General features: G+C 47.6%; 1 protein-coding gene across 3 annotated transcripts in view; it reads left to right on the top strand.

Moving 5' to 3' along the window:
• Nucleotides 1-27,901, top strand: part of MYH10 (myosin heavy chain 10) — a 121,513-nt gene that overhangs the window by 82,534 nt on the left and 11,078 nt on the right. For all 3 annotated transcript variants that reach the window (XM_055406721.2, XM_055406712.2, XM_055406732.2), the window contains exons 16-34: nucleotides 10,179-10,372; nucleotides 10,461-10,582; nucleotides 12,295-12,364; nucleotides 12,453-12,613; nucleotides 13,427-13,535; nucleotides 13,628-13,759; nucleotides 14,658-14,864; nucleotides 17,546-17,683; nucleotides 18,164-18,287; nucleotides 19,444-19,615; nucleotides 20,492-20,704; nucleotides 21,046-21,190; nucleotides 21,714-21,920; nucleotides 22,323-22,427; nucleotides 23,212-23,364; nucleotides 23,729-23,977; nucleotides 24,234-24,446; nucleotides 25,925-26,137; nucleotides 27,344-27,505. In XM_055406721.2, coding sequence (XP_055262696.1) covers nucleotides 10,179-10,372; nucleotides 10,461-10,582; nucleotides 12,295-12,364; nucleotides 12,453-12,613; nucleotides 13,427-13,535; nucleotides 13,628-13,759; nucleotides 14,658-14,864; nucleotides 17,546-17,683; nucleotides 18,164-18,287; nucleotides 19,444-19,615; nucleotides 20,492-20,704; nucleotides 21,046-21,190; nucleotides 21,714-21,920; nucleotides 22,323-22,427; nucleotides 23,212-23,364; nucleotides 23,729-23,977; nucleotides 24,234-24,446; nucleotides 25,925-26,137; nucleotides 27,344-27,505 — 3,089 coding nt within the window. The remainder of the gene's footprint in view (nucleotides 1-10,178; nucleotides 10,373-10,460; nucleotides 10,583-12,294; nucleotides 12,365-12,452; nucleotides 12,614-13,426; nucleotides 13,536-13,627; nucleotides 13,760-14,657; nucleotides 14,865-17,545; nucleotides 17,684-18,163; nucleotides 18,288-19,443; nucleotides 19,616-20,491; nucleotides 20,705-21,045; nucleotides 21,191-21,713; nucleotides 21,921-22,322; nucleotides 22,428-23,211; nucleotides 23,365-23,728; nucleotides 23,978-24,233; nucleotides 24,447-25,924; nucleotides 26,138-27,343; nucleotides 27,506-27,901) is intronic.

Below are 27,901 nucleotides of genomic sequence, written 5' to 3'. Positions count from 1 at the left end.
CCAGCTTCGCTCAGGTCTCAGAGCAAAGCAGGTGAGACGTGTGGATGACTGCTGAGTGTCGGTTACCCCTGAGACGATTGTCACATGCGGAATGGAGGGGGGCTGCCTTGTTCCTGGGGTGCTAAGGTCAGATGTCATGAAGGAGGAGGCAGTCTTTCTTGTCCTTGAAAAATAATAATTTGTTGAAAAAACAAAGCCAACGTCTCCTGAGCACGTGCTAAGGGCCGGGCAGTCTCCCAGCATCACTGGTGAGCATTTACATCCTGATCGGGCCTTAACCACAGAGGGTGACAGAATTCACCTGCACTCATATCGGGGTGGGTGGTGTTTTTAGAAGTGATGTTTGTGTGGGCAAAGGGGGTGTTGAGCCAGTGGAAAGAATGATCACAGTGAGGAAGTGGAAAATCCCAGCTCGGGGTAAGAATCCCATTGAGGCTTTAGGGCAGGGCTGGGACCAGAAGGCGGAGCGAATTTTGCAGATGAGAATGGTGACAGAGGAGGCTGGACCACAGAGAAACCCTCTGGCCAGTACCATGGATTTGCCTTCTTGAACTAAATGGCATCAGTAGGCTTGTAGGTCAGGGTAGGAACACAGTGTGAACTTGAAGAAGCAAAGCAGGCAGTGGCTTGTCGGATGGATTGGGGTGAAAGACCCCAGAAGCGGGGAGTTCAGAGCAAGGTGACCAAGGACAAAAGCAGTGGGCATGGAAGAAAAGCCTAGGAGAAAAGCAGAGGAAACTAGTGGTCTACCGTTAAAGTCTCAAAAATGAGTTTTCTCTCTTCATTTTGAAAGAGAAGAGAAGCAGGTGTTTGGGAAATCACGGCAGGAGGTCCTGGGCTTGACCAAAAGCAGTTTGGTGGGAATCACCTGCTGAGTCCCTGACCCATTCACTCGTCCAGCATCATGCTAAGTTCCAGGATCATCCGCAGTCAGGCGGATCCCAGAACCATGAAAGACTTGTTCTGCGCCCGCCCAGGGCTTTCCCAGGACACACTCAGAAGCAGGAGTGGGACAGAGGGGCCTGTGCCTTGGCTTCCTCCTTCCCAACTCCTCCTCAGCCCCACCCTCCCTGTCCAGGTACGGAAAGGCGTTTGTCCGCACCAGGTCAGAAGTTTCAGGAATGAGAGATCTGGTGGGGGAGGTGGGGGGGAGGCTGCAGTTGCCGTGATGATGTGATGCGTATTCGTGTCACAGGTACAGGGAGGACCCTGTCTGGAGAGCCTTTACCTGCCTGTTTATGCTTTCCCGAATGAGCTATAGAGAGGTTATTCACTTGATGACAAACTCTGAGAGGGAAGGCGTGAGGCCTGCAGGGCCCTCCTGTGCTGGCCCGAGCCCTGTCCAACTGTCTGCACCTGTTTGCACTGCTCTCCCGGGGCCTCACCTTTCTCCACAGGCAGCTTGCAAGCACGTCGCCACTTTGGTCTGAACAGGCCAAGGGCTGAGTGGAACCTACCCCGAGGGAGACCTGGCTGTGCCAGTGTCCGCTCCAGAGTCATCCCACGTGTTTGCTGCTCTCAGCGGGAAGTCTTGCCATACATCAGCTCAAGTGCAGAGTCACTTGGTGTAATCTGAGTGACAGGTTCTCAGAGGTGACCCACCATTGGGGGGGGCGGGGGGGCAAGCAGAGCCAGATGCCAGGCTTCCCCGATTTTGAGGACTGCGTGTTTCATGCGTGAGGTCAGTAGCAGGCCCAGGAGTTTGAAAAGGGTTGTAGGGTGGAGAATTCATCTTGTTCACTCTAGATTAGGTATGTCTTGGGAGAGGAAGAGCTTCTGGAAAGAAAATGGTCCTGGAAAAAAACATGTAGAAATAGTTGCATATTTTTATAGCCATGTCAGTACAAAAGCAGAAAATGACAAGTTGACTGAATGTTTGAGGATATGATGTGTGAGTATAGTTTGCCTGCGAAGATACAATACCTTGAGTATAAAACCCTCGTGTTAAAATAGACTTTGTGTCAGAGTTTTCTCCAGGCCAGACCAGGAGAATTCAGATTTATTGGTGGCAGCCCTGCCCTAGAGACTCACAGTGCCCAACTTTTTGCTAAAAGATGTCGTGGGATCTCTTAGCAGCTACACGTGATTTCTTACTACTTCTAGGGGCTAACATACAGGGGGGAAAAGACCTAAAAATTATATTTTCCTGTAAATGTGCCTCCTGAGATATTTTCATGAGTAACGGTATGATCAATAAGTATCATCTTAGTTATTATTTGACTGTTACTTTAACATTTTGTAAAATAGAATTTTGTTTTCCATAATGGTAGTTACTATTTGTATTTGAAGTAAATTATATTTCCAAAATCTGAATTGGAAATAAAATTACACAGCAGTGTGTTTTTGATAGTAAATGCCACCTTTTTCAGAGTAATCTAACTTACTATAGTTTTGTCCTGATTTGTTAATAATTTGCAAGATAATATTATGAAAGACAATGCACATGGTACCTTATTGCTCTTAAATTTCATCCTGCATTTACATGGGGGTAACCATTTGCCTTTGATACGTTATATAATGCTCACACTTGGAGCTGGGAGTGGTTCAGCTATATTCATTTATTTTGTAAAGAACTTTGTCCAGATGTGCAAATTCTGAAACAGTAATGTTTGCATGGGGTCTGCCCTGGACGAGCTACTTCTGTAGCCCGATTGCAAAGTTGACTTGTGATGTCAAATGTCTCTCACACTAACTGAAGTGTTTGTGTATCTGCCCTTCTGTCCTCCTGTTTTTGCTGTTTCTCTGCTTTAGAGATTCAGAATATTCAGAGAGCTTCTTTCTATGACAGTGTTTCTGGTCTTCATGAGCCACCAGGTGAATGGATAAAGCCTGTAGGTCTTCCAGACACAAAGGGTTTCAACCAGAGGAAGCACTTGTGGGGGGCTGGCAGGGGGGCTGGCAGGGCGGGGGGTGGTTTCTGGGTTTCTGTTTTTGTTTTGCTCATAGACCTGCATGAACCTTCATTTCATGCTCAGTTTTATTATCCTTAAAGGCAACTGTTTGAGCGCATAAACAACTCAATCGCTACTGCCTACACATCGCTTCTTCTTTTATGCGTAGCCCAAAGCACCGCATAGCAAAAGGTCTGTGCCCACCTTTTCCAGTAGTGCCATCTGATACCCAGTCCTCTGAGGGAATTGTTAGGACTTGATCTGCCAAGTAATATGTCCCTTGTCTTTGAGTTATCTTTACATTTTCAACTCTAAGGAACTCCAAGGAGGAATTTTTTTTCTTTTTTAAGTCATTAACATTTTGTGAACAAATAATTGCATAATTATCTCATGTATGTTGGACTCATCATTATGCCTTTTAATTGGAATTGATGTGCCTATCTGGCTACTTGGCTTTTTCTTTTGAACTGACCAGGTACTACCTGTCAATACAAGGCTTGATTTATGCACATTGAGACAAAGAGTGGAGTGTTAGAACCTGTACCATGAACCTGAAATTGAGCTTTAGACATTTGGGTCTAAAGGTTTGAGTCCATACGCCTGTTTAAAATACAGCCCAACCTATAGATCAATGTAGTTTAAAAATAAATGAATAGAGAGAAAGAATACAGCCTAAACATGGCAAAGGCTAATATAAATGAAGATCATGTAACCTTCTACTTGTTTAGTGAAACTGTCAAGTGAAAATTCAAAGATAAAGTCAAATTCGTATTATAAAATTTCCTTCATGATTTTGGAACATAATGCTGAGATCCAAATCCATCTCAAAAGGTTTTTAAAAATATGTTAAAGCAAACATGCCCATTTTAACCCAAGATTCCTGCTGTCAGTTCTAGATCACCTACTGTGAAAAAATAGGTTGCAAGTGAGGTTGTGGGAGGGAGGGATAGATGATGCCAAAGATTGCTCCGTGAGCTGGGGTGACTGTTCCACAGGAGACATCTTCACAGTTGGTCATCTTTGGCCTTTGGGGGCGGCAGGGGGGTGATGTGGCGGGGAGCTGGTACTGATGGAGCTGAGGAAGTGAAGGAGGAGTCAGGAGGCGGTTTGATGCTTGTGCTGTGCTCCCAAAGCAGAGTGCCCTCTTTAAATTCATTCCTCTACCTCTTGGGTTTCTAGTTGTTTAAGAGACTTCCAGCCTGCGGGCCCTTGTTGTCCACTGTCACTCCCCTGCTCCTGGCACCAAGCGGGCACACCATGAAGTCACAGAGGGAGGGGCTGGGTGGCAGCCTTTCCCTCTCCCACAGCACAGAGGCTCTTTCCTGTGGGGCTGTGATCTTTGAGGTCTGTGGACCAGATGCTTTCCGTACCTGCAGGATCGGGTCCGTGGCTACCCTGGATGACAGCATTCCCATAGAGGGCCAGCTCACCCTTCCCCCTCTGCTGGCCTCGTAACTGGAAACATGCCTGCTCTGTCTCTCTTGGGAGGTGGCCCCTGGTTCAGTCGCTCTGCTGACCTGAGTATCCGGGTCTCAGTCTCTCCTCCTGATGAGCCTTCCATCCACCATGGCTCCATGTGGTCTTGAAGGCTCCATGTGTGTAGTATTTCTACAGCAAAAATGTTCTCCTCAACATCTGCTTATGGAATCAAAGCCCAAGGAGGGGTAACAGGCTTTCAATGAAAACACAGGCATTAGTATTTTCAGTGATTTCTCGGGAGACGATGGACGAGAGGGATCCTAGGGATGAAATCATGATGGCCTTTGACGCACTGAGGTGGTGGGCACCTCTGAATGAGAGAACACGTGGCTCACATGGGCCCTGTGCTTCTGAATACAGTCAGGACATTAGGAAAACTACATTGGAAGAACATTTAGGCCTTTGAGGTTAAAAATGAGAGATGGATAAAGAGAGGTTTCCAAACCATCAAAAAACGAGCACAAGGGAGACTGGAACAGAATTCCTGGAGGCAGAATAAGGTCATGCAAGTTTCTGCTGTAAACCGAAGGTCTGTATTTTCTTCCAAATAATTTGAAAGTCTAGACTCCTGGGATAAACTGGTAATGGAGGATGCAATGAATTAGCTAAGCAGTTTCCTAACCCTCAGAGTTGTAGGTGGGGTTTTTAAACTGAAAGGGCCTGTGATGACGGGGGCGGCTGTCCATGGCTTTGCTCTTGATCCTAACTGTGTCAGGACAGTTGTGTGTAGTCTGCCCTGATGCTAGTTGACACCTGCCACCTCCTCTACGGAGGGACCATCAGCAAGAGCACCGTGCACGGGACACTGGCGAGGGGAGGGGCTTCCTGGGCCCAGACTGGCTTCTACAGGGACAGAAAGTACAGATGGGACAGTAAAGGAGACAGATTCGAGGTCAGCTTAACACTGGTGCTTGGGAGAAGCACGGTTGCATTCTCCTTAAATCACATGCTCCCTGTCAACCTCCAGGCTTCCTGGAATTCTTCTAAAACTTCCCGAATACTCTAGAACATTTAAGAGATTGGTTCTACAACCCAGTTAGGTAACCACTGTAAATTTGTTACTACTATGTAATACAGGGTACACTGGAGATAGTCTGTTCAATGTTAAGATTGTTTCTGGAAATCCACAGTACTTAAATGTTTGTTTCAGAACCCTTTTTTGGGCCCGTGCTGCATGGCATATGGGATCTTATTTCCCCAACCAGGGATTGAACCCGTGCCCCCTGCAGTGGAATCGTGGAGTTTTAATTACTGGACCAGCAGGCAAGTCCCTCAGAATCTTAACTTAGTAATATAGTGTACCTTACAGTAGAACTGTCTTAGTCTGTGTGAATGAGCACTGAAGGCCTCTCTTGGGTAGGAGTGTGAGATATAGTTGCTACTCATCAAGGCTGGGTGTTAAAGTTAAGATAGGTTTCTACCCCCCTTTTTGATTTCCAGCTTTATTAACTAGAGAGAATTTCTGAAGAACTGGCTTAACTGTGTCAAGTGCTATTAGATCACTAGCATTTTGTCCCATGCACAGATTTAAAGAACACAAACATCTGTCTCCTGAGACTGTCTGCTGGAAGAAGAGCCAGTTAAGTGTTCTGGCCCCACACGATGACATTCCTTCTGTAAAGCTTGATGGCAGTTTTATGAGATGGGTGATTACAGCTGCAGTTTTTCCTCTTAAACTGTGTGTACCCTTACAGGTCCCAGGTCTGTGGAGCTCATCTCATTTCTGACTGTCCATGTGGAGTTTGTTAACAAACGAGTGTTGATGTGAAATACTTTGAACACTTTACAGGGTACCGGGCAACCAAATAATGAATTGCAGTGCCCAGCAGCACCCTAACCGGCCTTGCCTGGCCCCTCAGATAGAAGAGGAGGAGGAGAAACAAAGCCACTCTTTACCCTGAAGCCCTGGGCTGGGGCTGTGAGACGCTTTGAGGTTTTAGTAGCAATATTAGGTCTTAGGAGAAGCAGTGCTGCTCTTCTCAGGGAACTGCTAGGATCTTGTCTGCATTTTCCTGATTGCTGCTGTAACCATTTTCAACAAGAAAGTATATTTTTAAATAGAGGTTTTCCTTGGTCTCGGTTTTTTTAGTTAAACTGTATGAGTAATGGGCCCTGGCTATTTAATGAAGTTCCCACAGTGTTTCTGTTTTACCTACAAGATAATTTTGCTCAGTGGCAGAAACTAACCCCAAGTGTAAGTTTTTCAATTTAAAAAAACCTGGAAGTCTAAAGCATTAATTTTTTAAAACTGTTGCGTGTTTAGCTTGGACTTAGCCCTATTAATCAGGTTCATTATTTTTTATGATTATTTAAAAAAAAAAAAAAAAACAGTCCTTCCTTGGGACTGCATTGTGGGTCCCTGCAGACCAGTGCGGCTGAATCCCAGAGTCCACGTGGTGCTCCTTCTCTTATTGTGGGCATGACTTGTTCCTATGGATCATTTTGTGTTCATTCAGTGGATATTTGTTTAAAAAAAATTACCGTGCACCAGGGACCCTGCTTAGACCAACATCGAGCTGTGGGGTGGGCAGAAGCAGCTGTCTGAGCTGGTGATCAGAGGGGCCCAGGGACACTGGGGATCAGCTCTCAGGACCCCTTGTGTGTTCAGTGCTGAAGAGACATTCCCAGAAGCTCAGTCCAGTGGAAATATCCATGAAACAGAGTGGAAGGTTTGTCCCAGAGTATGGGATCTGTGATTGGAAGGTTAGAGGAGGGAGTGGCCTGTTTAGTCTGGAGGCAGGTGGATGTTGGAGCCTAAAAAGAGGTGGTGGGAGAGGAATGGAGACTTAAAAGCCTTTATGAGTTTGCTGGGAACCCCTGCTTGGGGGGCGGGGTTCCTTGGCTCCATTGTACAGAGAAACAAACTGAGGCTTGGAGAAGCTGGGTGACTTGACCCAAGATCACACAGCTTGTGGCTGGCAGGAGTTTGTCTGGGTGGAGTTCTTCACCGTGTACTCTCCCATTGGGGCTACTTGAACCACATCCTACAGGCTGTAGGAGAAATAGAATTTTAAGTCTAGGAACAAGTAGCTTGTTTAGTTTTAGAAATATCTTATTAATCATGACACTGGAACTAAAGGTCTGAGTGGAAAGCACAGTGTGGCTGCAGGGGTGGGAGGATGAAATGGGAGGGAAGGAGCCAGGAAGGGTGTCGTCACACAGACCAGGGCAAAGACTCTGGTAGTCTGCCTTGAGGTTCCAGTAAATCAGAGGCTGGACATGGGAGGGGCGTTGACGCTGACTCTGGGCTTCTGGCTGGAGTCACCAGTGGCCACATCTGCCCAGGAGGAGAGACAGGGAGCATGTGCTGAAGTTTAGGACTTTGACCTCAGCTCCCCTCTTCTGCCAGCCCCTTCTCCTCCCCCTTCACCAGCTCCTCCTTGCTCCGGCCCCTTGGGGCTTGCCCAGCACCCCTGTCTCTATTCATTCATCCTTTAAGGGGCTCATCCAGCCCTGTAACTTTAAACCCTACCTGAAAGTCAGCACCTCCCAAACCTGCCTTCTCTCCCTCAGACCTACTTACTTACCTGCAGACGGCAGTGTTCCGCTGTCCACTCAACATCTCCGCTCAGTGTCACGCAGACTTACATAGAGCTTGGGTCCGTCTCCCCTCCCATAGAACCCCTTTCTCTCATCATCTTTCCCGTGGTACCACCAGCCACTCACCTGCTCAAGCCCAGATCCCAGGAATTCTTGCCCTGGCCCTCTGCCTGATTCTCCGTGTCAAGTTCATCCGAAGAGCAAGTCAGTTCTCCTACCAAAGTACATCTGGAATCCTCTTCCTCTTCCATCTCCTCCATGATCTCACAAGTTCAGGCTCCCATCATGTCTCTTAGAGCCTGGACTTCGACATGGGTCCCTGTCATCTTGCTGACCCCTTCCCAGTCCATCCTTACTGTGGGCATGTCCTCGCCTCCTCGCTCCTGATGTCTCACCAGCACCAGCTTCTTTGACTTCCTCCTGGCCCTGGTCTTCACACCTGCTGTTCTCACTGCCTGCATGCAATGATCTCTCCTTACTCTTCAGGCATTAAACGTAATATCCTAAGGAGATCTCTAACCGCCCATCCTTTATAGCATCTTGTTTTCTTTTGATGCGTTTCTCACTAGTTATAGTTCTGAAAGCATTTAATTTGTACTGCATTTATTTGCTCACATATGTGTATCAAGCAGGTTATGTGCCAGACATTGTGCTGGGTTAGAGGGAGGTGATCCTGAGGAAAATCAGATGTTGGGAGGCACTTTGTGACCTGGTAGACATGAGAGCATAGGTGTTTGGTGACTGGCGCTGGGTAGTCAGGTATAAATGAGTTCAAGGCATAAATGAGACGCCCAGGAGGAGACTGAGGCTTGAGGAAGGCAGAAGGTCAAATGCACTTGTGTCCTGCCTTAGTCTCGAAAGGATTTCAGGTGAGCGGAGTTTGGGCCCCTAGTGAGCACCGTGAGACACAGAAAGCAGCAGCAGTCAGGTCATCACGGAGAGTGCAGTAGTTAGGTGGGTAGAGGGCCGGGAGACGGCGGGGATCACAGTTCACAAAGCAGCCAGGGATGGAGGCTTCCTAGAGTGCTGCTGTGATGCCAGCAGGCGTTTTAAATGGACCAGGGTCAAGTGAGATAAGCCCTGGGCCGGAGTTGCATAAGGCTGGGAAGGAGGGAAGCCTGGAAGCCGGTTGACAGAAGAGGAAGGATGAGGATGAGTGGCACATGTGGGAACCGCCCGAGAGAGGCTCGGCTCTGGGGAGACGAAGCAGGCAGGGTACACAGGTTCACCATCCCGGCATGTGCAGGCACCATCCACCTTTCCCGCGCCTTCCACAGCAGGCCTGCGTGACTTGGGCGCACTTCACGTGGTGCCAGGTCCCTGCATGCTCTCTGCCCTAGAGAACACATGAAAGAAACAGCGGACCGACAGTGTCATAGAGAGTGATGATGAGGCTAGTGCAACTGATATTTTGATTTTTTTTCAAAATATTATTTCAGTTGAGTGTTTTATTCTTTCATTAGATGTTTTTAAATGAGAGCATATTAGGCACCAAGCATTTGGCGGGCAGCTGGCCCACTTGCCAGGCTCTCGCGTGTGAGCCTGTCACTTGAAGCAGTGGGTCTACGTGGACAGTGGACGCTGACGGCTGCTTTCATAAGAGCATCATGTCTGAGTGGTTTAGTCCTCGTTGAACTCAGCTCAGGCACTGATTCCAGAAGAGCCTTCCGATGCTGCATTCTGGCCCTTTCATGCATGTCCTGGTGCTTTGAAGAGAGAGCTGAAGCTTACTCATCCCTGAAAATCTGAGCTGATTTGCTGTAACCTTCTTGCGTTTGTTGGCTTTTCTCATTGGCAATCAAACGACCAATAAGAAATGACTCTGGCCCCTTAACTGGAGCATATTCACTCAGTGGATTTGCTTTGTACAGTCATAAGTTTTAATGTACAGTTTTTAGAAGCCATTTCCTATTTTGAGATTTACAGTGTCAGTTTGTATTAGCAATGCCAGCCGATGACCTTTCATTTACCAAATAATTGTATATGTAACAGGCAAATGTTATCAGAGACAGTGAGTTCCTAACACTAGCGCAGCGGAAGGCACCTGCTGGTATGTGGTACAAAGCACTACCGTCTCCTCCCTGGAAGTGTGTGGCTGTCAGTTCACGGCTTGTGCAGTGTCTGAATATGCTGACTGCCTTACCTCTATGGCATCTCCTCTCATTTGTCCCACAAAGCTTGTGCTGCCGCACTTTCACCCTGTCTTTTCTTTCCCTGCTAAAGAGTTAGGTCTGACTTCTTTTCCCTTGTCTCTCTTATTTCCACCAGTGGATCGGATCGTGGGTCTGGATCAGGTCACGGGGATGACGGAGACGGCATTTGGCTCTGCCTATAAAACCAAGAAGGGCATGTTCCGCACCGTCGGGCAGCTCTACAAAGAATCGCTCACCAAGCTGATGGCGACGCTCCGGAACACCAACCCAAACTTCGTGCGCTGCATCATCCCGAATCACGAGAAGCGGGTATGTGTTTCAGAGCGGGTGCTGCCACTGGAGACGGATCTGGGCCGGCTCAGAGATGAGGCTCTGACACTGTCGTCTGCTTGATTAGGCTGGGAAACTGGACCCACACCTGGTGCTGGATCAACTCCGCTGCAATGGTGTCCTGGAAGGGATCCGCATCTGCCGCCAGGGGTTCCCCAACCGGATTGTTTTCCAGGAATTCAGACAGAGGTATTGCTCACCTTGACCTGTGCTTACCTGAATGTCCAACAGTGTGATGATAAGGAAAGACTTTTCCTTGTTCCCTGGAGAGTCTCTGTTTTCTTTTTACAAAGGAAGAGGGTCGTCGTCGTCATTATCTTTCTCGTCGGTCAGGAACATCGACTGCCTGCTTTGCAGAGGGGCAGGATGCCAATAACTTCTGTGGGTGCAGCACAGACAGCTCCTGTCCTTGGGGTACAGAGGCAGTTGTGAGGAAATACTGAGAACTGAGAACGTTCAGTTCACTCATTCAGATGGTTCTACCTAGGATTTAAACATAATGTTTTTTTTTTAAATATATGAATAATGTATGTTCCTTTTAGGAAATGTTTTAAACATGTAAAAGGTAAATAAGAATTACTCAGGTGTGACTCCTGAAAGCGTTTTGGGATGTTTCTGTCTTTCTTCAATGAATTTATCTGTTTATGTGTATGTATGTGTGTAGGTTTGTATTTTTCATGCTGTGTGTGCCCATGTGTGTGTACTTACAGTCCTCTTACTAAAATAGAATAGTAATAGGAGAGATCAGAAAAGGAGAATTAAAGACAAGAGGGAGAAGATAAGGTGCAGTAGAAATGGATGAAAACATATGATGGGCTGCAGTTATTTTAAGAGTCTGTTAATGTAATTTTGTTAAATAATCTGGTTTGCCTTTTTTCTCCTGGAAATCAAGTTTCCAAGTGTGACAGCGTTTGTTGTTCCATAAAATAAACAGGACTGTAGGTTGAAGAGTAGCCTTTCCTCCCACTGTTCCAGAGAGAAACCAATTGAAAATGTGTTCCAGTCCTTACAGGTTTTCAGGGAAACCCTTATCATGGCCCCACTGTATGATAAATGGGCTGGTAGAGTTTCACTTTTCATCCATAGGAGAAAAGGAAACATAGTAACTGGCTTCCAGAAAACTGTTCATGTAGCCAGCATTCATCTTTTAATACAGTCATTGTCTGAGACCGGGACTTCCCTGGTGGTCCAGTGGCTAAGACTCCATGCTCTCAATGCAGAGGACTTGGGTTCGATCCCAGGTCAGGGAACTAGATCCCACGTACTGCAAGAAAGAGAATCTACATGCCACAACTAAGACCCAGCGCAGCCAAATAAATATTGAAAACATATATATAGTCACTGTCTTTCTACTAACATTTTCTTGGAGAATAACCCACACACAGTAAATGCATGGGCCTTGAGCGTGCAGGTCAGTGAGCATGTGTGCGCCCAGCCCAGCACTGTTCTGAGTCACCCCAATACTTCCTCATGTTCTAAACAGAGGCCTCTGAATGGTGCTCTCACAGCCTTTTCTGTTATCTGGTAAGTGCCTACAAGCTGACAGTGACTGAACATGCAGAGTCAGATTCTCCTTGCATCTTAAGGATGTGGATATTTTATAGGAAATGAAAAACAAAAACAAAAGGTTTTCTCATCACCATGTTTTTGATTCTTCTCTGCCACAACTACTTAAATATGGTCTCTGACCTGGGAATTCACTGCATTTTCACTTTGCCACTTCTTATAAGAAATAGAAACTAGATCTGCAGAAAACCTCCATTTATCTGGTCATTTCTTTACTCTTAATTTGACACAATTGCCCATCATATTATTGCCTCTTAGAGAAAGCAGAACTCATCATTAGTAGGTGAACATTTCCACAGATTTTGATAAAAGGCTTTTTGGCTGCTTTTTTACAGATACGAGATCCTCACTCCAAATGCTATCCCTAAGGGTTTCATGGATGGCAAACAGGCTTGTGAACGAATGGTGAGCTCTCCTGGATTTTTATGGTTCGAGGACTGTTGATACAATCTTTCCTATAGCAAAAATAATAAGCAGACACTTTCTCTTTTAGATCCGGGCTTTAGAATTGGACCCAAACTTGTACAGAATTGGACAGAGCAAGATATTTTTCAGAGCTGGAGTCCTGGCACACTTAGAGGAAGAACGAGATTTAAAAATTACCGACATCATTATCTTCTTCCAGGCTGTTTGCAGGGGTTATTTAGCCAGAAAGTGAGTAGAAAATCATGAACTCATGAACTAAATGCTTGAAGTGTGAGCTTGTGCTGAGATGTGTTTTGTGCTAGAAATAATTCAAAGGCGTGTGAGGCGGGAGGTCCCTGTCCTCTGGGTCTGGGAGGCAAGTAAGCAGAAAACACATTCTTAGAGAGAGGAATGTTTCTCCTGTGACAGATCCAAAAAGAAAAGAGTAACAGAGGAGTGATGAGCACAGCACAGGGAAGGGCAGTAGAACCTTGTTCAGACCAACACGGACACACACGTGTATGGAGGTAGTTGGCAGGTGATGTTTTGGACCGCATCTGTGAACCAAGTGCCAGGTCCTGTGACACATGCCGAAGTCGGCTGAGTAGGCCAGTGATCCAGCGGGGATGTCATCACATCCCTGACCACCAGCCCAGCCCTCCTGGATCATTTACCTCTAGCCATGACAACAGCTGTCTAACACAGTTCTCTCTTATTTGCCATAGACTGGATATGTCCCTCAAGTTCCTAGGTTGGAATCTAATCCCCAGAGGGATAGTGTTTTGGGGTGGGGGAGCTTAGGGGTGATTAGCGCATGAAGGTAGGACCCTCATGAATGGGATTAGTGCCCTTGTGAGTGAGACCCCAGAGAGCTTCCTTGTCCCTCCACCATGTGCAGTGACAGCGAGAAGACAGCTGTCGGTGAGGAAGTGGGTCCTCACACCGAGAATCTGCTGGGACTACGGCTTGGCCTTCAGCCTCCAAAGCTGGGAGAGGTGAATGTCGTTAATAAGCAAGAAACAAACAGGGTTTCTTGAACCAGTTTTCCCTCCTCTTCTTCAGGGCCTTCGCCAAGAAGCAGCAGCAGCTGAGCGCCCTGAAGGTGCTGCAGCGCAACTGTGCTGCGTACCTGAAGCTGCGGCACTGGCAGTGGTGGCGCGTCTTCACCAAGGTGGGCGCCTGGCTCCCCGGATGGCAGGTGGGGCCAGGAGGAGCCCTGGGGAGGAGCGGGGATGCAGCATTGGGTATGCAATGTTGTCCTAGGTGAAACCACTCCTACAAGTCACTCGCCAGGAGGAGGAGCTCCAGGCCAAAGATGAAGAGCTGCTGAAGGTGAAGGAGAAGCAGACAAAGGTGGAAGGGGAGCTGGAGGAGATGGAGAGGAAGCACCAACAGGTACGGCTCACCAGCTCCCACATGGCCCTGCGTGAAGATGCTCATTCCTGCTGGTAGGAAACACCCAGTGAATTATCAGTAAACAGTGTCTTACTTCATGTGTATTTTCCACTCCTTTCCAAAGCACAGCCGTTTGAACAGAGAGGTAGCAGACAGCCTAGGCCATGTACTGGGATTTCTATACACAGGAATCAGCTTTCCTGCATGTTTGCCTCTGTCACTCTCTGACACACAGGTGATCACATTTGCCCTCAAGTGTGTTTTTAACACCTGTGAGACTCCTCCCAGTATTGTCACCTTCTGTGGCTCACAAGAGAAACAGAAAAAAGAAAAAGGATGAGATCGTTCAAGGCCCCCACCTGCCTCTTCTCCAGCCACAGTGGTCATGAGTTCACATCCTTTTCTTAGGAACTGTGCTCCATGGACAGAGCAGAGACTTGGGAAGTGTTTGTGGTTGAAATGACAGGACTGATGTGTTCAGGGCCCAAAACTGTAACAATAGAGGCCAGAATATACATGTATGTATGTGTGTGTGTGTGTGTGTGTGTGTATAGTCACTGTCTTTGTGCCACCTTGATAGCATTTGGATAGTATTTCCCTCCAATTCCTTGGCCCTTTTGTGAATTACCTTAATAGTAAGAACAGGAGTTCTTAAAATAGCATGAATTTAATGTGTATTATTCAGGATAACTTGAAACAACAAAAAAAACCCAGAATGTTTTCATTCAGCTTATTTTGGTTGCACTGAAGACATATTTTGAAAGTGTTGGACTTGATGTTATATGTGTTTAACCCTGGGTTTCTTTGGTGACGTGCCCTGACCACTGCGGTCCCTCCAGTGACCGTCCCTCGTGCTAACCAGCCAGTCACAGCAGTGGGCACTTTGTTGTGATTGCAGCTGCTGGAGGAGAAGAATATCCTGGCAGAGCAGCTGCAGGCGGAGACCGAGCTTTTTGCTGAAGCAGAGGAGATGAGGGCCAGACTTGCTGCTAAGAAGCAGGAATTAGAAGAGATTCTCCACGACTTGGAGTCTAGGGTAGAAGAAGAAGAAGAAAGAAACCAAATCCTCCAAAATGAAAAGAAGAAAATGCAAGCACACATTCAGGTATCAATAACTGTTCTCTTATAGGATTCCAGTCTGGATTTTCCAAGTGTATCCGTTGAGTGAATAGATGGTTGTGGGTTTGAATTCTCATGTCCACTGAGGAGCAAGAGGAGCCTAAGTGATAAGTCCTCACTCTTAAAAGATGACTAGCATTCGAACCACACACGTACTTTGTTCCTTCAAACATTGATTTGTTCTTTTGAATGGGACTCTTTTTTTTTTTTCCCTTAGGTTCTTATTAACACCTTACAGGATGCAAAGTGATTCGGAGGAGAAACATCCCAGGGCTTGTGGGGGCTGAGGTTGTCCTTTGTATTACCATTAATACAATTAATTCCACTGCTCTCTCCAGTCATTAGTGAGGCACCTGCGAGGTGGTTTGGTCGTAAGAAATGCTCAGTGCTGATGCAGGAGGTGGCCAGGAATCAGAATAAGCCACAGAGCCGCCCTTTCTGGTAGCTGCTTTATTTATTTGGCTGCACTAGGTGTTAGTTGTGGCATGCAGGATCTGGTTCCCTGAGCAGGGATTGAACCCAGGCCCCCTGAATTGGGAGTGTGGGGTCTTAGCAAGTGGACCATCAGGGAAGTCCCTGGTAGCTACTTCCTTACAGAGACTGAGCTGCCCTCACATGAAGCAGAGCTCTCTCTGACTGAATACACAGACTACTGATAGAGACAGCAGTAACTATGCCTGTACCCTGCAGCTCACCCACTGCTTTTTCTCCCTGAACCTCACCCCAGCCTATGCAGTATGTCCTTGAGCGTCAGTGCGTCTATATCTAACACCACTTTTCACGGGTCTAGGGCCAGACTTGCTTTCTTCTAGGTCTCTCCCTTAATTTTTTCCCATCACATAGGTTATCTTTGCAAAGCACAAACAATTCATACATTTCTCAAAGCCACGGAAGAGACCATTTTGTTTCCTTGGCAAATACCCAATACAGTAATTTATCCAAACTCTCTCCACTCTTCAACACAGACAGCTTTCAAGCATCCTCTAGTAAGTTGGCAGAGTAACATAAAAACTGTAAAACAGTACACGTTAATCCAGCAATTCTAGTTCTAGGACTTTATTCTAACCACAAATCAATGGAAGCCTACTTATTATCTAACAATGGGGGATTCTTAATGGTAATATACAGTTTTAAATTAAAAAGATGTTTGTTTTTATGGGTATTAATAACATAATAGAGTTGTAAAAGAATATACACAATAAGCTCTAACTAAAAGTATATATAACTTACAAATGATTTTATAAGGGACTATGAAGAAGCTCTAAGGGAGATCAATCCTGGGTGCTCATTGGAAGGACTGATGCTAAAGCTGAAACTCCAATACTTTGACCTCCTCATGCGACGAGTTGACTCACTGGAAAAGACTTTGATGCTGGGAGGGATTGGGGGCGGGAGGAGACGGGGACGAAAGAGAATGAGATGGCTGGATGGCATCACCGACTCAATGGACATGAGTTTGGGTAAACCCCGGGAGTTGGTGATGGACAGGGAGGCCTGGCGTGCTGTGATTCATGGGGTCGCAAAGAGTCGGACACTACTGAGCGACTGAACTGAACTGAAGCAGAAGTTCTAGAGTAATATTCACCAACAGTGGTGCATTCTGGCAGTATTATCGACAGTTCCCATCTTCTCTTTGTTGGAGAGTGTGCTCATTTCAGTGGTACTGTTTTACTCAGTGTGGCTGATGCATCTGTGTCAAGGTCACCATGCTACTGTCAGCTTACTGTGTGCTTGAAGTTTTTCACAGTAGTTAATCTAGTGCCAAGGTTTCATTCCAAAACCAGTCGTGACAAACTTCAGCAATTATGTCGAATCCTATTCTGAGACACATGTTTATTAGCTACACTAAGGTAAAGTATGAAATGAAGAGAAGCCATTGCAGTAAAACTGTGCGTGAATGCTGGAATCCCACCCAGTTTGGCGATGCATTCACGCTGTGAACCTGACATGGCCTGAGACAGCCCTTCCTCGGCGACCTGTACTGTTTCTGTTGTTGTTTGAGTTCTCTTTCTCTTCTCTATCGGCCAAACATACATAGTAGAATAAATCAACACATCACTGACAATGATTTTTGCATAAACTAACATTTGTGGCCGGTGATTTGTTATGTAAATGGATATGAGTGAAACACTCTGGTTGGTAACATTTGGGTATCCAAATACATATAAATACATCTCTGATTAATGAGGTAAGTATGTGTTAGATATAGTTTTACTACATTATTCATATTTCCCTGTGTTAACTATTCTAAAATATGAGTTGTATAATTACTATATGTTATTCCATTTTACAAATACACCCACTTTTAATTACCAAGACTTTAGGTATGTTCATAGCTCCTCGATATGATAAATAATACTTCGCTACAGGTTTTTTAAAAGTCACATCTGACTTTTCCTGAAATTGCCTTTTAAAAGAAATGTTCTTTTTCAGAGCAGCTGCTTTTCCCATGCTGGCTTCTAGAAGGATTGATCCACTTTGTACTTAACCTATGGTGGATACAAGTGTCTGCTTCACATAATTACATTTTACATTTTAAAAAATCTCCCTGCTATTTTGAAAATCAAAGCTTGGTGTTTTGTTGTGACCTGAACTCCTTGATGGGTGGTGTGTACGGAGTCTCGTGGAGGAAGCAGGGAAACACTGACTGCATGGCTTCTTCACCAGGACCTGGAGGAGCAGCTGGATGAGGAGGAGGGGGCTCGCCAGAAGCTGCAGCTGGAGAAGGTGACGGCGGAGGCCAAGATCAAGAAGATGGAAGAAGAGATTCTGCTTCTGGAGGACCAGAACTCCAAGTTTATCAAAGTAAGGGAGTGTTTCCATTGAAGAGCTGATTTGAGAATATGGAAAGTACTTATGTCAACGCTCTCACCAAGGGTGGCTTCAGACAGGAAATTCTCGGGATTTCATTTACTGAGTTTACTCTCTTAAGTTTCTCTGGATTTATAGTCTGTACTACAGACTATAGATGTCTAAAGGCAGAAACTATTTCACTTTCTAAATGCACCAGACAGCCTCATAATCTCTGAGATACTTTAACCTGCACGTGGATCCCTCACCTTGATCCCCTCTGTGTGGTCACTGATCAAGCACTGGCTGCGGGGCTATGCAGGCCAAGCTCCGGGGGTTGTCCCACAACGAGTGGTCCTTCCTTTTCTACCCTTTTTTGGAATATGCAGTCTGCTGGAGGACATAGTGCCCATATTTTAATACTTGTTTGCTAAGTAACAGTCAAATCCAGTTGTCATTTCGAATGCCTTTACTGAAGCTGTTTTTCTTGTTCAGGAAAAGAAACTCATGGAAGATCGCATTGCGGAATGTTCCTCTCAGCTGGCTGAAGAGGAAGAAAAGGCTAAAAACTTGGCCAAAATCAGGAACAAGCAAGAAGTGATGATCTCTGATTTAGAAGGTGTGTGTTTGGGGGTTAGAGAAATTGTAGGACTATGACATTAGCCTTTAAGATTTTACTTATCTCAGTGAAGTGAAAGTTGCTCAGTGGTGTCTGACTCTGCGACCCAATGGACTGTACTGTCCATGGAATTCTCCAGGCCAGAATATTGTAGTGGGCAGCCTTTCCCTTCTCCTGGGGACCTTCCCAACCCAGGGATCAAACCCAGGTCTCCCACATTGCGGGTGGATTTTTTTACCAGTGGAGCCACCAGGGAAGCCCAGGAATACTAAAGTGGGTAGCCTATCTTCTCCAGATCTTCCCGACACAGGAATCAAACTGGGGTCTCCTGCATTGTAGGTGGATTCTTTACCAACTGAGCTATCAGGGAAGCCCAGATAACTTACATCAGAACATGCCATAATAGTAAATGTACATGAGGACTGCTCATCAGTTTGGGTTTACTAGACTGGGCCTCTTACATGGGATTGTCATTTGCCTAGTCACCAAATACTAATATTTATGATGGAAAGGCACTAAATTATCTTTAACTTTCACTTTTTAAAGTCAGTTTCTGTGGTAACACACACTGCCCTTTGGTGGACACAGTTGGGATCTAAATCAAGTTGGAGCCATGCAGGCCATTGAACTTGTATGTGTTTAAATGTTGTGTTAAGGTGCCTGGTTCTCACTTCACAAAGGGTCAACTGCTGACACAGAAATGGTCAGAGAAAGGAGAGTATGTGGAGACTGGCAATGTCTCACTTGGATGGCCCAAGTCATGTCAGGAAATGCTAGGATTTTTGCAAAATCTGAATCGTTGCCTTCTGCAAAAGAAACATCAGGGTGGAAGTTAGAGCACAGAAAACCCTCCCTTTGACTTGCAGCTGCACACAGGTGTCTGAGGGAGGAAGACTGTGGCTCCAATCACCCTGCTGTCCCCAGATCTTTTATAACCGGAGGAAATAAGTGGTTTCTAGAAAATATTTGGGATTTTGTTGTCCTCATTCTCAGTATGAGGTTCTTCCCATAAATCATTCTTACCCGCAGATGGTAAGGCAGCAACAGGCTTTAGAATACAGTGGCTTGTTTTTGACTTTAACCAGTCTATGTTTTGAATGTGTCCCTATGGAGTGATGTTCAGTGTGTTGAAGAGCTTCTTGTATCTTGTCCTAAGAGCGCTTAAAGAAGGAGGAGAAGACTCGCCAGGAGCTGGAGAAGGCCAAAAGGAAACTGGACGGGGAGACCACGGACCTGCAAGACCAGATTGCCGAGCTCCAGGCGCAGATCGATGAGCTTAAGATCCAGGTGGCCAAGAAAGAAGAGGAGCTGCAGGGCGCCCTGGCCAGGTGTGCACTAGACAGGTGGCTTCCTGGTTGTTGGGGTGATGTAAAGACCTGGGGAGCTTGGGAGTCTTTGTATCAAGGCAGCCAGAAAAGCTCATCAATCTTTCTTGGTATTTATATTTAAAAATCATGAGTCGTATCATGAAATCCTTGGAAATCCACACCAGATCAAATGGTTTTAACCATATCAAATATTCTGGTTTCTGTACATTATAGCTTCAGTACATTTCGAGGAAATCACTTTTCAGGAATTAAATCCCTCCCTCCTGCATCTAGCATAGTTTGCTGTTCAGTCCTTAAACCGTTCAGTTATAGAATGGAAGTCATATAGTGTAAATATAGTTATAATACTTCATTTCTTTATCAAGATAACTTAATATTTAGCTGTTTATAATTTATTATGATCAGGAAAATCTTAGAAATTCTTCTCTGCAATTGCTGTTGGTCTCTGGCCCCTTAGCAGGTGACTGCTTAGAACCCCTAACTACAGCTCTCCACCCCCGTAACGCGTCAGCGTCCCACCTCCCCCAGTCAGAGCTCCACCTACACTGAACCCTGCCCATGAGCAGAAAGGTGCACCGGAGGAACAAGCAGCATGGGGTGGAGGGGATGAAGGTGGTGGCGCGGCTTCAGTAGAGGGGCTTCTTAAACACGAGAATCATTAAAGTGAGACGGTCCTACCTCTCCATGCCCGTGAGCCCTTTGGATAGGACCTGAGCCCCATTCTGATAGCAGCTCTGGGCCCCTGAGCCGCTCCTGGGTACAGCCGCCCCTGCCCGGGCCACGACTGAGGGTGGAGGGGTGTGGGATGGGGCGCCTATGGGAAGAGTCCCCAGGCGCCAGCTCTGAGTGCCTCCCGTGCCCGGGTGTCCTGCGCAGGGGTGACGACGAGACACTGCACAAGAACAATGCCCTGAAAGTCGTGCGAGAGCTGCAGGCCCAGATAGCTGAGCTGCAGGAAGACTTTGAATCTGAGAAGGCTTCACGGAACAAAGCAGAGAAGCAGAAGAGGGACTTGAGTGAGGAGCTGGAGGCACTCAAGACGGAGCTGGAGGACACGCTGGACACCACGGCGGCCCAGCAGGAACTGCGGTGAGCGGGGGCGGGGCATATCCTCCTTCCCGCAGCCGCCCCTCTCCCTCCTGGAGACAACGGCAGGTGGAGCAGTAACCACACCTCGGTGGTCAGAATCCACCCAGCCTGTGGTAGGAGCACAGGCGTGCAGGTGGACAACAGCAGGGCGCATGGGGAGGGGTGACTGGAAAGCCCCATTTCTAGAGAGCTGCTCACAGTGATGGACATGCCAGCCTGCTGGAAAACGTCATGTGAGATAGCCAGAAGAACCCACTCATATTTCAGACAAAAGCAGAACTGTAATTTAATCATGCAACTAACTCTGAGCTAATTAAATGTCTGTCTCAAAATGTCTGTAGTACAAAACGAGAACAAGAAGTGGCGGAGCTGAAGAAGGCTCTCGAGGAGGAAACGAAGAGCCACGAGGCTCAGATCCAGGACATGAGGCAGAGGCATGCGACCGCCCTGGAGGAGCTGTCAGAGCAGCTGGAGCAGGCCAAGAGGGTAGGGGGCCGCGGGGCACGGCAGCGGCTGGGCTCTGAAAGCACACTGCTGGCCTGGGAGAGCCAGACGCCCCTGAGCTGGGTGGGTCAGCTCTGGTCTCCAGTCTGGGTCCCCTCAGTGTCTCCTCACCAACACCTGCTTCCTCCTGATGACTCAGTGCAAAACTGCCAACAGCTGGTGTCCTGCCCTTGCTCACCTGGTGCCTCCCCCACCCTCCCACCTCTGATCTGTCCCAGGCACCACTAGGGTGTTGCGTCTGTTCATTGTTCCCACTTCCATGTCTCGTGCTGGCTTCCAGAATTGCCCCCCCACCATCCCCCCATATCTGTATCTGCTGTCCTGAGTGGTGTGTTCCCGCAACACACATCTTCACACTCAGAACAAGTGTTTTCATTCATTCATTCAACAGATGTGGGCTGCAGGCTCACCCAGTGTCAGCACAGTTCTCCAGATACCAGAGCAGCGCCCTCTCTGGCCTTCATTATAAAACTGCTAGTGAACTGTTTTTCCTTCCCTCTTCTAGTTCAAAGCAAATCTGGAAAAGAACAAGCAGGGCCTGGAGACAGACAACAAGGAGCTGGCATGCGAGGTAAAGGTGCTGCAGCAGGTCAAGGCTGAGTCCGAGCACAAGAGGAAGAAGCTGGATGCCCAGGTCCAGGAGCTCCACGCCAAGGTCTCAGAGGGAGACAGACTCAGGGTGGAGCTGGCTGAGAAAGCCAATAAGTTACAGGTAGGCCGAAACCGTTCCCAGACATCACCCCCAGTGTCGGGCAGGGACTGACATTCAGGGGCACATGGGCAGCCCCCAGCACGTTAGGCTGCTTGTGTTGGCTCTCCCACTTAAAGCTCACATCACCCTGGATGAGTCTGGTAGATGAGGACGTGACTAGCTCGACTGCCTCTGGGACTCAGCTGGCAGTTATCGGGCGTAGAGCTGCAGGCAGCCAGCCCAGAGCCTTCCCCACCCTCTGTGGCCAAGACTGCTGCATCTTCCATGTGCCGTCCCTTTGCTCACGTGATTGTGGACACTATTGGGTTGGTTAAAAAGATGCAGTTTTTCCATAACAGAACCACCACTCTTTTCTCTCTGCCCACTGTTGAAGGGAGTCTGATCTTTTATTCCTCCTTGCAGAATGAACTGGATAATGTCTCAACTCTTCTAGAAGAAGCCGAGAAGAAGGGTATTAAATTTGCTAAGGATGCAGCTGGTCTGGAGTCTCAGCTCCAAGACACACAGGTATTCTGGGGGTGGGGAGGGTGTTCATCATAACTCTCCTGTTTCTATCATCTGTGAGCTGGTGAAACACACTTGTCCCAGAACTGGCCTCTTATCACCTCTTTCTGATTTCCTGTTTTATTTTCAACTCTCTCAGGCACCCTCCTCTGAGTTCGTGTCTAGAGCCCATGATTCCTTGTCTGTAGGTTGTGTGGGCGCCTGGGAGGGGGCTCTGGCCAGCCACTTGGGCACTGCCTGGGGTGTGGTTCACCAGGCAGTGGTCCTGTTGTACGCTTGTGCATTGCTGGCCATGTTAAATAAGATGGTTTTCTGATGGTTTTTGACTCATTCTGCTGACCTGAGAGCAGCAGGAAGGGATTCAAGAAGTGAAGGATGTGGGAAAGGGAAGCTTGCAGGTCCCTGGCCCTGGCCTGTGGGGGTGGTGTTGCCATTGCTTGGGAACAGAATTGATTTTGTGGTGGTGTTTTTTTGGCCACCACTTGATTTTGGGGATCTTAGTTCCCCAACCAGGGATGGAACCCATGCCCTGGACAATGACAAAGCTCAAAGTCCTAATCACTGGACCACCAGGGTATTCCCCAGTGAACAAGTTTAAAGCACTCTTGTATTAAGGGCGCTGTTTTGGTTTTTTTGTTTTTAAGGGCGCTGTTTAAATGATCATGTGTGTTTTAAAATCACTTTTTATTATCACTGGGTATTCCTCACACTCTGTTTTTTAAATAAGGACATGGTGGTTTGGGTGATGACTGTAACCTGAGTACTGACTTTCTATCAAAATGAACAGGAGCTTCTTCAGGAGGAGACGCGCCAGAAACTAAACCTGAGCAGTCGGATCCGGCAGCTGGAGGAGGAGAGGAGCAGCCTCCAGGAGCAGCAGGAGGAAGAGGAGGAGGCCAGGAGGAGCCTGGAGAAACAGCTGCAGGCCCTGCAGGCCCAGGTGCGCAAGGCCGTGGGGACTGTGGGCCTCCATGTGTGTCATGTCTCTGTCCTGCTGGGTGATTCCAGCTCCATTTGGGACAGTTAAGTGGGCCTTGTCCTAAGTGAAACCCCTTTAAGTGTGTTTTCTTCAGCCTCATCACACACTAACCCTATGCTGGTTACAATGCTGGGAGATGCAAGGTTCCAGTCCATTCATTGTGTGTAGATGATTAGTGAAGAAGTTTATGGTCTAAGATTCATTTGCTCAGAGTCACAGAGTATTGATTTATTTCTTCTCACAAGATAATGAAAACAAGTTTTACCTTTTTTCCTTACATGTGAAATCCAGGTGAGTTCTTTAATGTTGATCTTTTTTCCTTTAGTTGACAGATACCAAGAAGAAAGTAGATGATGACCTGGGGACAATTGAAAGTTTGGAAGAAGCCAAGAAGAAGCTCCTCAAGGATGTTGAGGTGCTGAGCCAGCGCCTGGAGGAGAAGGCCTTGGCCTATGACAAGCTGGAGAAGACCAAGACCCGCCTGCAGCAGGAGCTGGATGACCTGCTGGTAGACCTGGACCACCAGCGCCAGATCGTCTCCAACTTGGAGAAGAAGCAGAAGAAATTTGATCAGGTGGGGCCCACACTCCCAACCCCAGGCTCCAGGGCCAGCACCCCACGTTTCCTCCCGGTACAGCTGTAACTTTCATCATTTGGGTTTAAAATAATCCCTTATTTAAAACTAGGTGTATCTGTAGCAAAAAGTCCAGCATAAAGGAGGAACTAGAACACCCATGATCTAGTGGTATTCTCCATTATAAGTCAGACATGCAGCACATGAGAGAAGTCCAACATTGATCTTTACTGTTTCCTGATGCCATCCTGTGTAGCTGTTAGCAGAAGAGAAGAACATCTCTGCCCGCTATGCAGAAGAGCGCGACCGGGCAGAGGCAGAGGCCCGAGAGAAGGAGACCAAAGCCCTGTCCCTGGCCCGCGCCCTGGAGGAGGCCCTGGAGGCCAGGGAGGAGGCTGAGCGACAGAACAAGCAGCTGCGGGCGGACATGGAGGACCTCATGAGCTCCAAGGACGACGTGGGCAAGAACGTGAGTGCCATGGCCCAGGCCACTGTGGGGGCAGCGGCTGGGAAGGGCCAGCCCAGAGCGACATGAACGAGGCGGTCTCAGCCTATCAGGTCAGGGTCTCCTGGGATGAGCTGTCAGGTTTTCTCCTGTCTGTTCCTGGTTACCTGTGCCAAAGCCAGGCAGGGCATTCTCGTGGTTTTCATGGACCCGCCCCACCGTAACCTGTATCCTCACAGGCGGCCTTGTGAGTGGAGTGTTTCTTTGTCCTTGGGTCATGGGTGGTATCGGAAGTTGCCTCAGATTGAAGGTAGTGGGGTTCCCCACCCTGCACAGAGTGGGGAACCTGGAGAGGCACCAGGGGGACCCCTTATCCCCAAGCTGCACACGCCTTCCCCGATGCTGCCATGATGTTTGTTCACCCTGCATCCCTCCCTTAGTGTTGGAGGTTTGAGGAGAGTGATGGGGACCCAGGCCTGGGGGTAGGAACCAGGTTCAGGGTTAGACTGTCCCCCAGCTCCATTCAGCCTCTCCACATTTTCTCTTGTGTCCACTGGACATGATACTTAGCTATTTCATGAAGCTGCTACAGATATGCTCTGAAAAACACAAAGTCCTCTCTAAAAATAAAATCTCATTTTCCTGGGACATGGGCCGTCTGGCCATATAATAAGGATGTGGGACTGCCCTTCCTGCTGAGTCTTCTACAGTCCAGTGGACAAGGGCTCCTTAGCATAGAAATGGCCAGGATTACATAGTAAAGTGCAAAGAGAAAATCCCAGCACTGAGTCCATCTTGTTCGTTGTTGGTTTTCTCTAGAATAAACGATAGTCACACATTCTTTCCAAAAACATTTCCTCTGTGCCTATGAAGTGCCAGGCCCCAAGAGACACAGGCCTCCTCATGTCCTAAGGCGTTTTCTGTCCTCAGGAGAACTGACATGGCCATGAACCCCAAAGGGACACATAATAATAGTGCCTGCACATGCCTGCCTGAGGGTTGTCTCTGAGATCAAAGGGAACATGACGGGGAGCACCCAGCACAGTGCTGGGCACAGAGAACTTAGTAAATGTGTACATGGTGGGGATCTCTATCCAGAGAAAGGTCAAACCTGTTTCTCACTGTACCCTGCTTCCTAGGACTCACACACCTTAATATTTTTAAATCTGCACATGTGCATTTTCAATACAAATGATCTTCACCACAGCAAGAGGGAGGTGCTGTGAGACCGCAGGCCAGTGGCCAGTCAGCAGGCCATTGCCCTGACACCATGCTCTTCTTTTACTGGTCATCAGCTTTTAGAGATCTCTCGGCTGCATGATCCATGGTAGAGCACGCGTGCATGATGTCAGGTCTGTCATTCAGATGGTACACTCTGAGATAACTAGTGCAGTGACTGAGTCGGGGTGGGGAGATGCCTGGGGGGGTTGGCTATATAACAGGAACTATTGTCCATGCATGTCCCTCCAACGGTCATACCTGTGCTTCTTCCTGTGGTCTAGGTTCATGAACTTGAGAAATCCAAACGGGCCCTAGAGCAGCAGGTGGAGGAAATGAGGACCCAACTGGAAGAGCTGGAAGATGAGCTCCAGGCTACAGAAGATGCCAAGCTTCGCCTGGAGGTCAACATGCAAGCCATGAAGGCCCAGTTCGAGAGAGACTTGCAGACCAGGGATGAGCAGAACGAGGAAAAGAAGCGGCTGCTTATTAAACAGGTAGATATTAGAGGTGTGGCCCCCAGAACGGGCCCTTGTTTGTGCTCAAAGACCAGTTTTGGGCCAGTGATATTTGCATTGGAACATAATAGCTGGAGGAAATTTATTGGGTCATATAACTTTATCTTTAAAATGTAATATAATTGGTTTTGATTTCCTATTTCTCAGATTATCATTACTACTTAAGAGCCAGTGGGTTATGCAGGGACATGTAGTCAGGTTCAAGTTCTGGGAGTCTTACAAGTGTCAGTAAAGGGAAGAATCAGTATATACCTGACAAGGTGATTCAGAATATTCTGAAGGTCAGATTGCATGTCCTCGTTAAACCACTCTTTAAAGGGAAAACTCTAGGTATTTACATTTTTGTTATTTGAAAACATTACTTGGGCAGTTACAATTTATATACTTTTCTGAGTGCATTTAAACTTCTAATTTAAAATTTTAAAGTGAAACATTTCCAAGGGCTTCCCTGATAGCTCAGCTGGTAAAGAATTCACCTGCAATGCAGGAGACCTGGGTTCAATCCCTGGGTTGAGAAGATCCCCTGGCGAAGGGAAAGGCTGCCCACTCCAGTATTCTGGCCTGGAGAATTCCATGGACTGTAAAAAGTCTCGGACACAACTGAGCAACTCACTTTAACATACCCTTGGGGTTCATGGTATCAAGTCTTGGATCTGGGACACTTATTTTTGGTCCACTAACATTTTATTAGTCATTTATTGCTAGATAACAGATGAGCTCAAGCTTAGTGACTTAAAACAGCACACATTAAATGAGTTTCTGTGAGTTGGGAATTCTGAATCAGCTTATTAGCAGGGCTGACTGGGGCTGGAGGGAGTGCGTCCAAGCTGTTTGCCCATGCGGTTAACACGTGGGCCCGTCTGCAGGGGCTGGTGTGTCCCCGTGCGGGGGAAGAGGGGGAGCTTCCTTAGGAGCTTGTCTTGTGCCTTCCAGTCTCGTTGCATCACCTGGACTAGGCGCTTGAGATCAGGGATTCTGCCTCCTTACGCACTCTCGCCACAGTCAGTGGAAATGATTTGTACCAGGTGGAGATGTTTATCGATCTCTTTGTACAAATCCAGCTGCTAATAATAATAACTGCTTGGAGGCAGAGAGACCCCCTCCTGAGTAAGCCAAGCCCCCATGGACCTGTTCTCTGTGTGAGGATACTGGGTCTGACGGATGTATCCTGACACTGCCTGTCAGGTGCGGGAGCTCGAGGCAGAGCTGGAGGATGAGCGGAAACAGCGGGCCCTGGCTGTTGCCTCGAAGAAGAAAATGGAAATAGACCTGAAGGACCTGGAGGCTCAAATCGAGACAGCTAACAAAGCAAGGGATGAAGTGATCAAGCAGCTCCGCAAACTCCAGGTGAGTGCCACCAGCCATCAGGGTGTGACGGTGGGGTCATCAGGCCCTGCTGAGACCACCGAGCACGACATGGCCTGTGATGCTGGAGAGAAGGCTCTGGGCAGCATCCAACCGCCATCATGCTGACGGGCTCAGTGTTGCCACGTCACTCACTGCTGCAGGGCACAGGGCCACTGTCATCCTCAGCTGTAGGCTGGGGCCACAGGCCATAAAGATGGTACGTGTATAGATCCAGCGTCTACAGGGTGAGGCTTGGCCCCATTTGGATTGAGTGAGGTAGAGTTGCCAGGTTGGCACTCACTGAGGGACAAGCTCTTGGGGCTCTGAATAACGTCTTGTGGTCAACTAAACACAGAGACACCCACTGAGAGTAGGTGGTGTTGACTTTGTCGACCA

The sequence above is a fragment of the Moschus berezovskii genome, chromosome 20 (assembly GCF_049115385.1).
Source record: "Moschus berezovskii isolate FMDL1 chromosome 20, NW_MosBer_1.0, whole genome shotgun sequence".
In the NCBI taxonomy this organism is placed as follows: Eukaryota; Metazoa; Chordata; class Mammalia; order Artiodactyla; family Moschidae; genus Moschus; species Moschus berezovskii.
The sequence above is the reverse complement of the archived record's forward strand: the minus strand, read 5'-3'. Positions and strand labels throughout refer to the sequence as shown.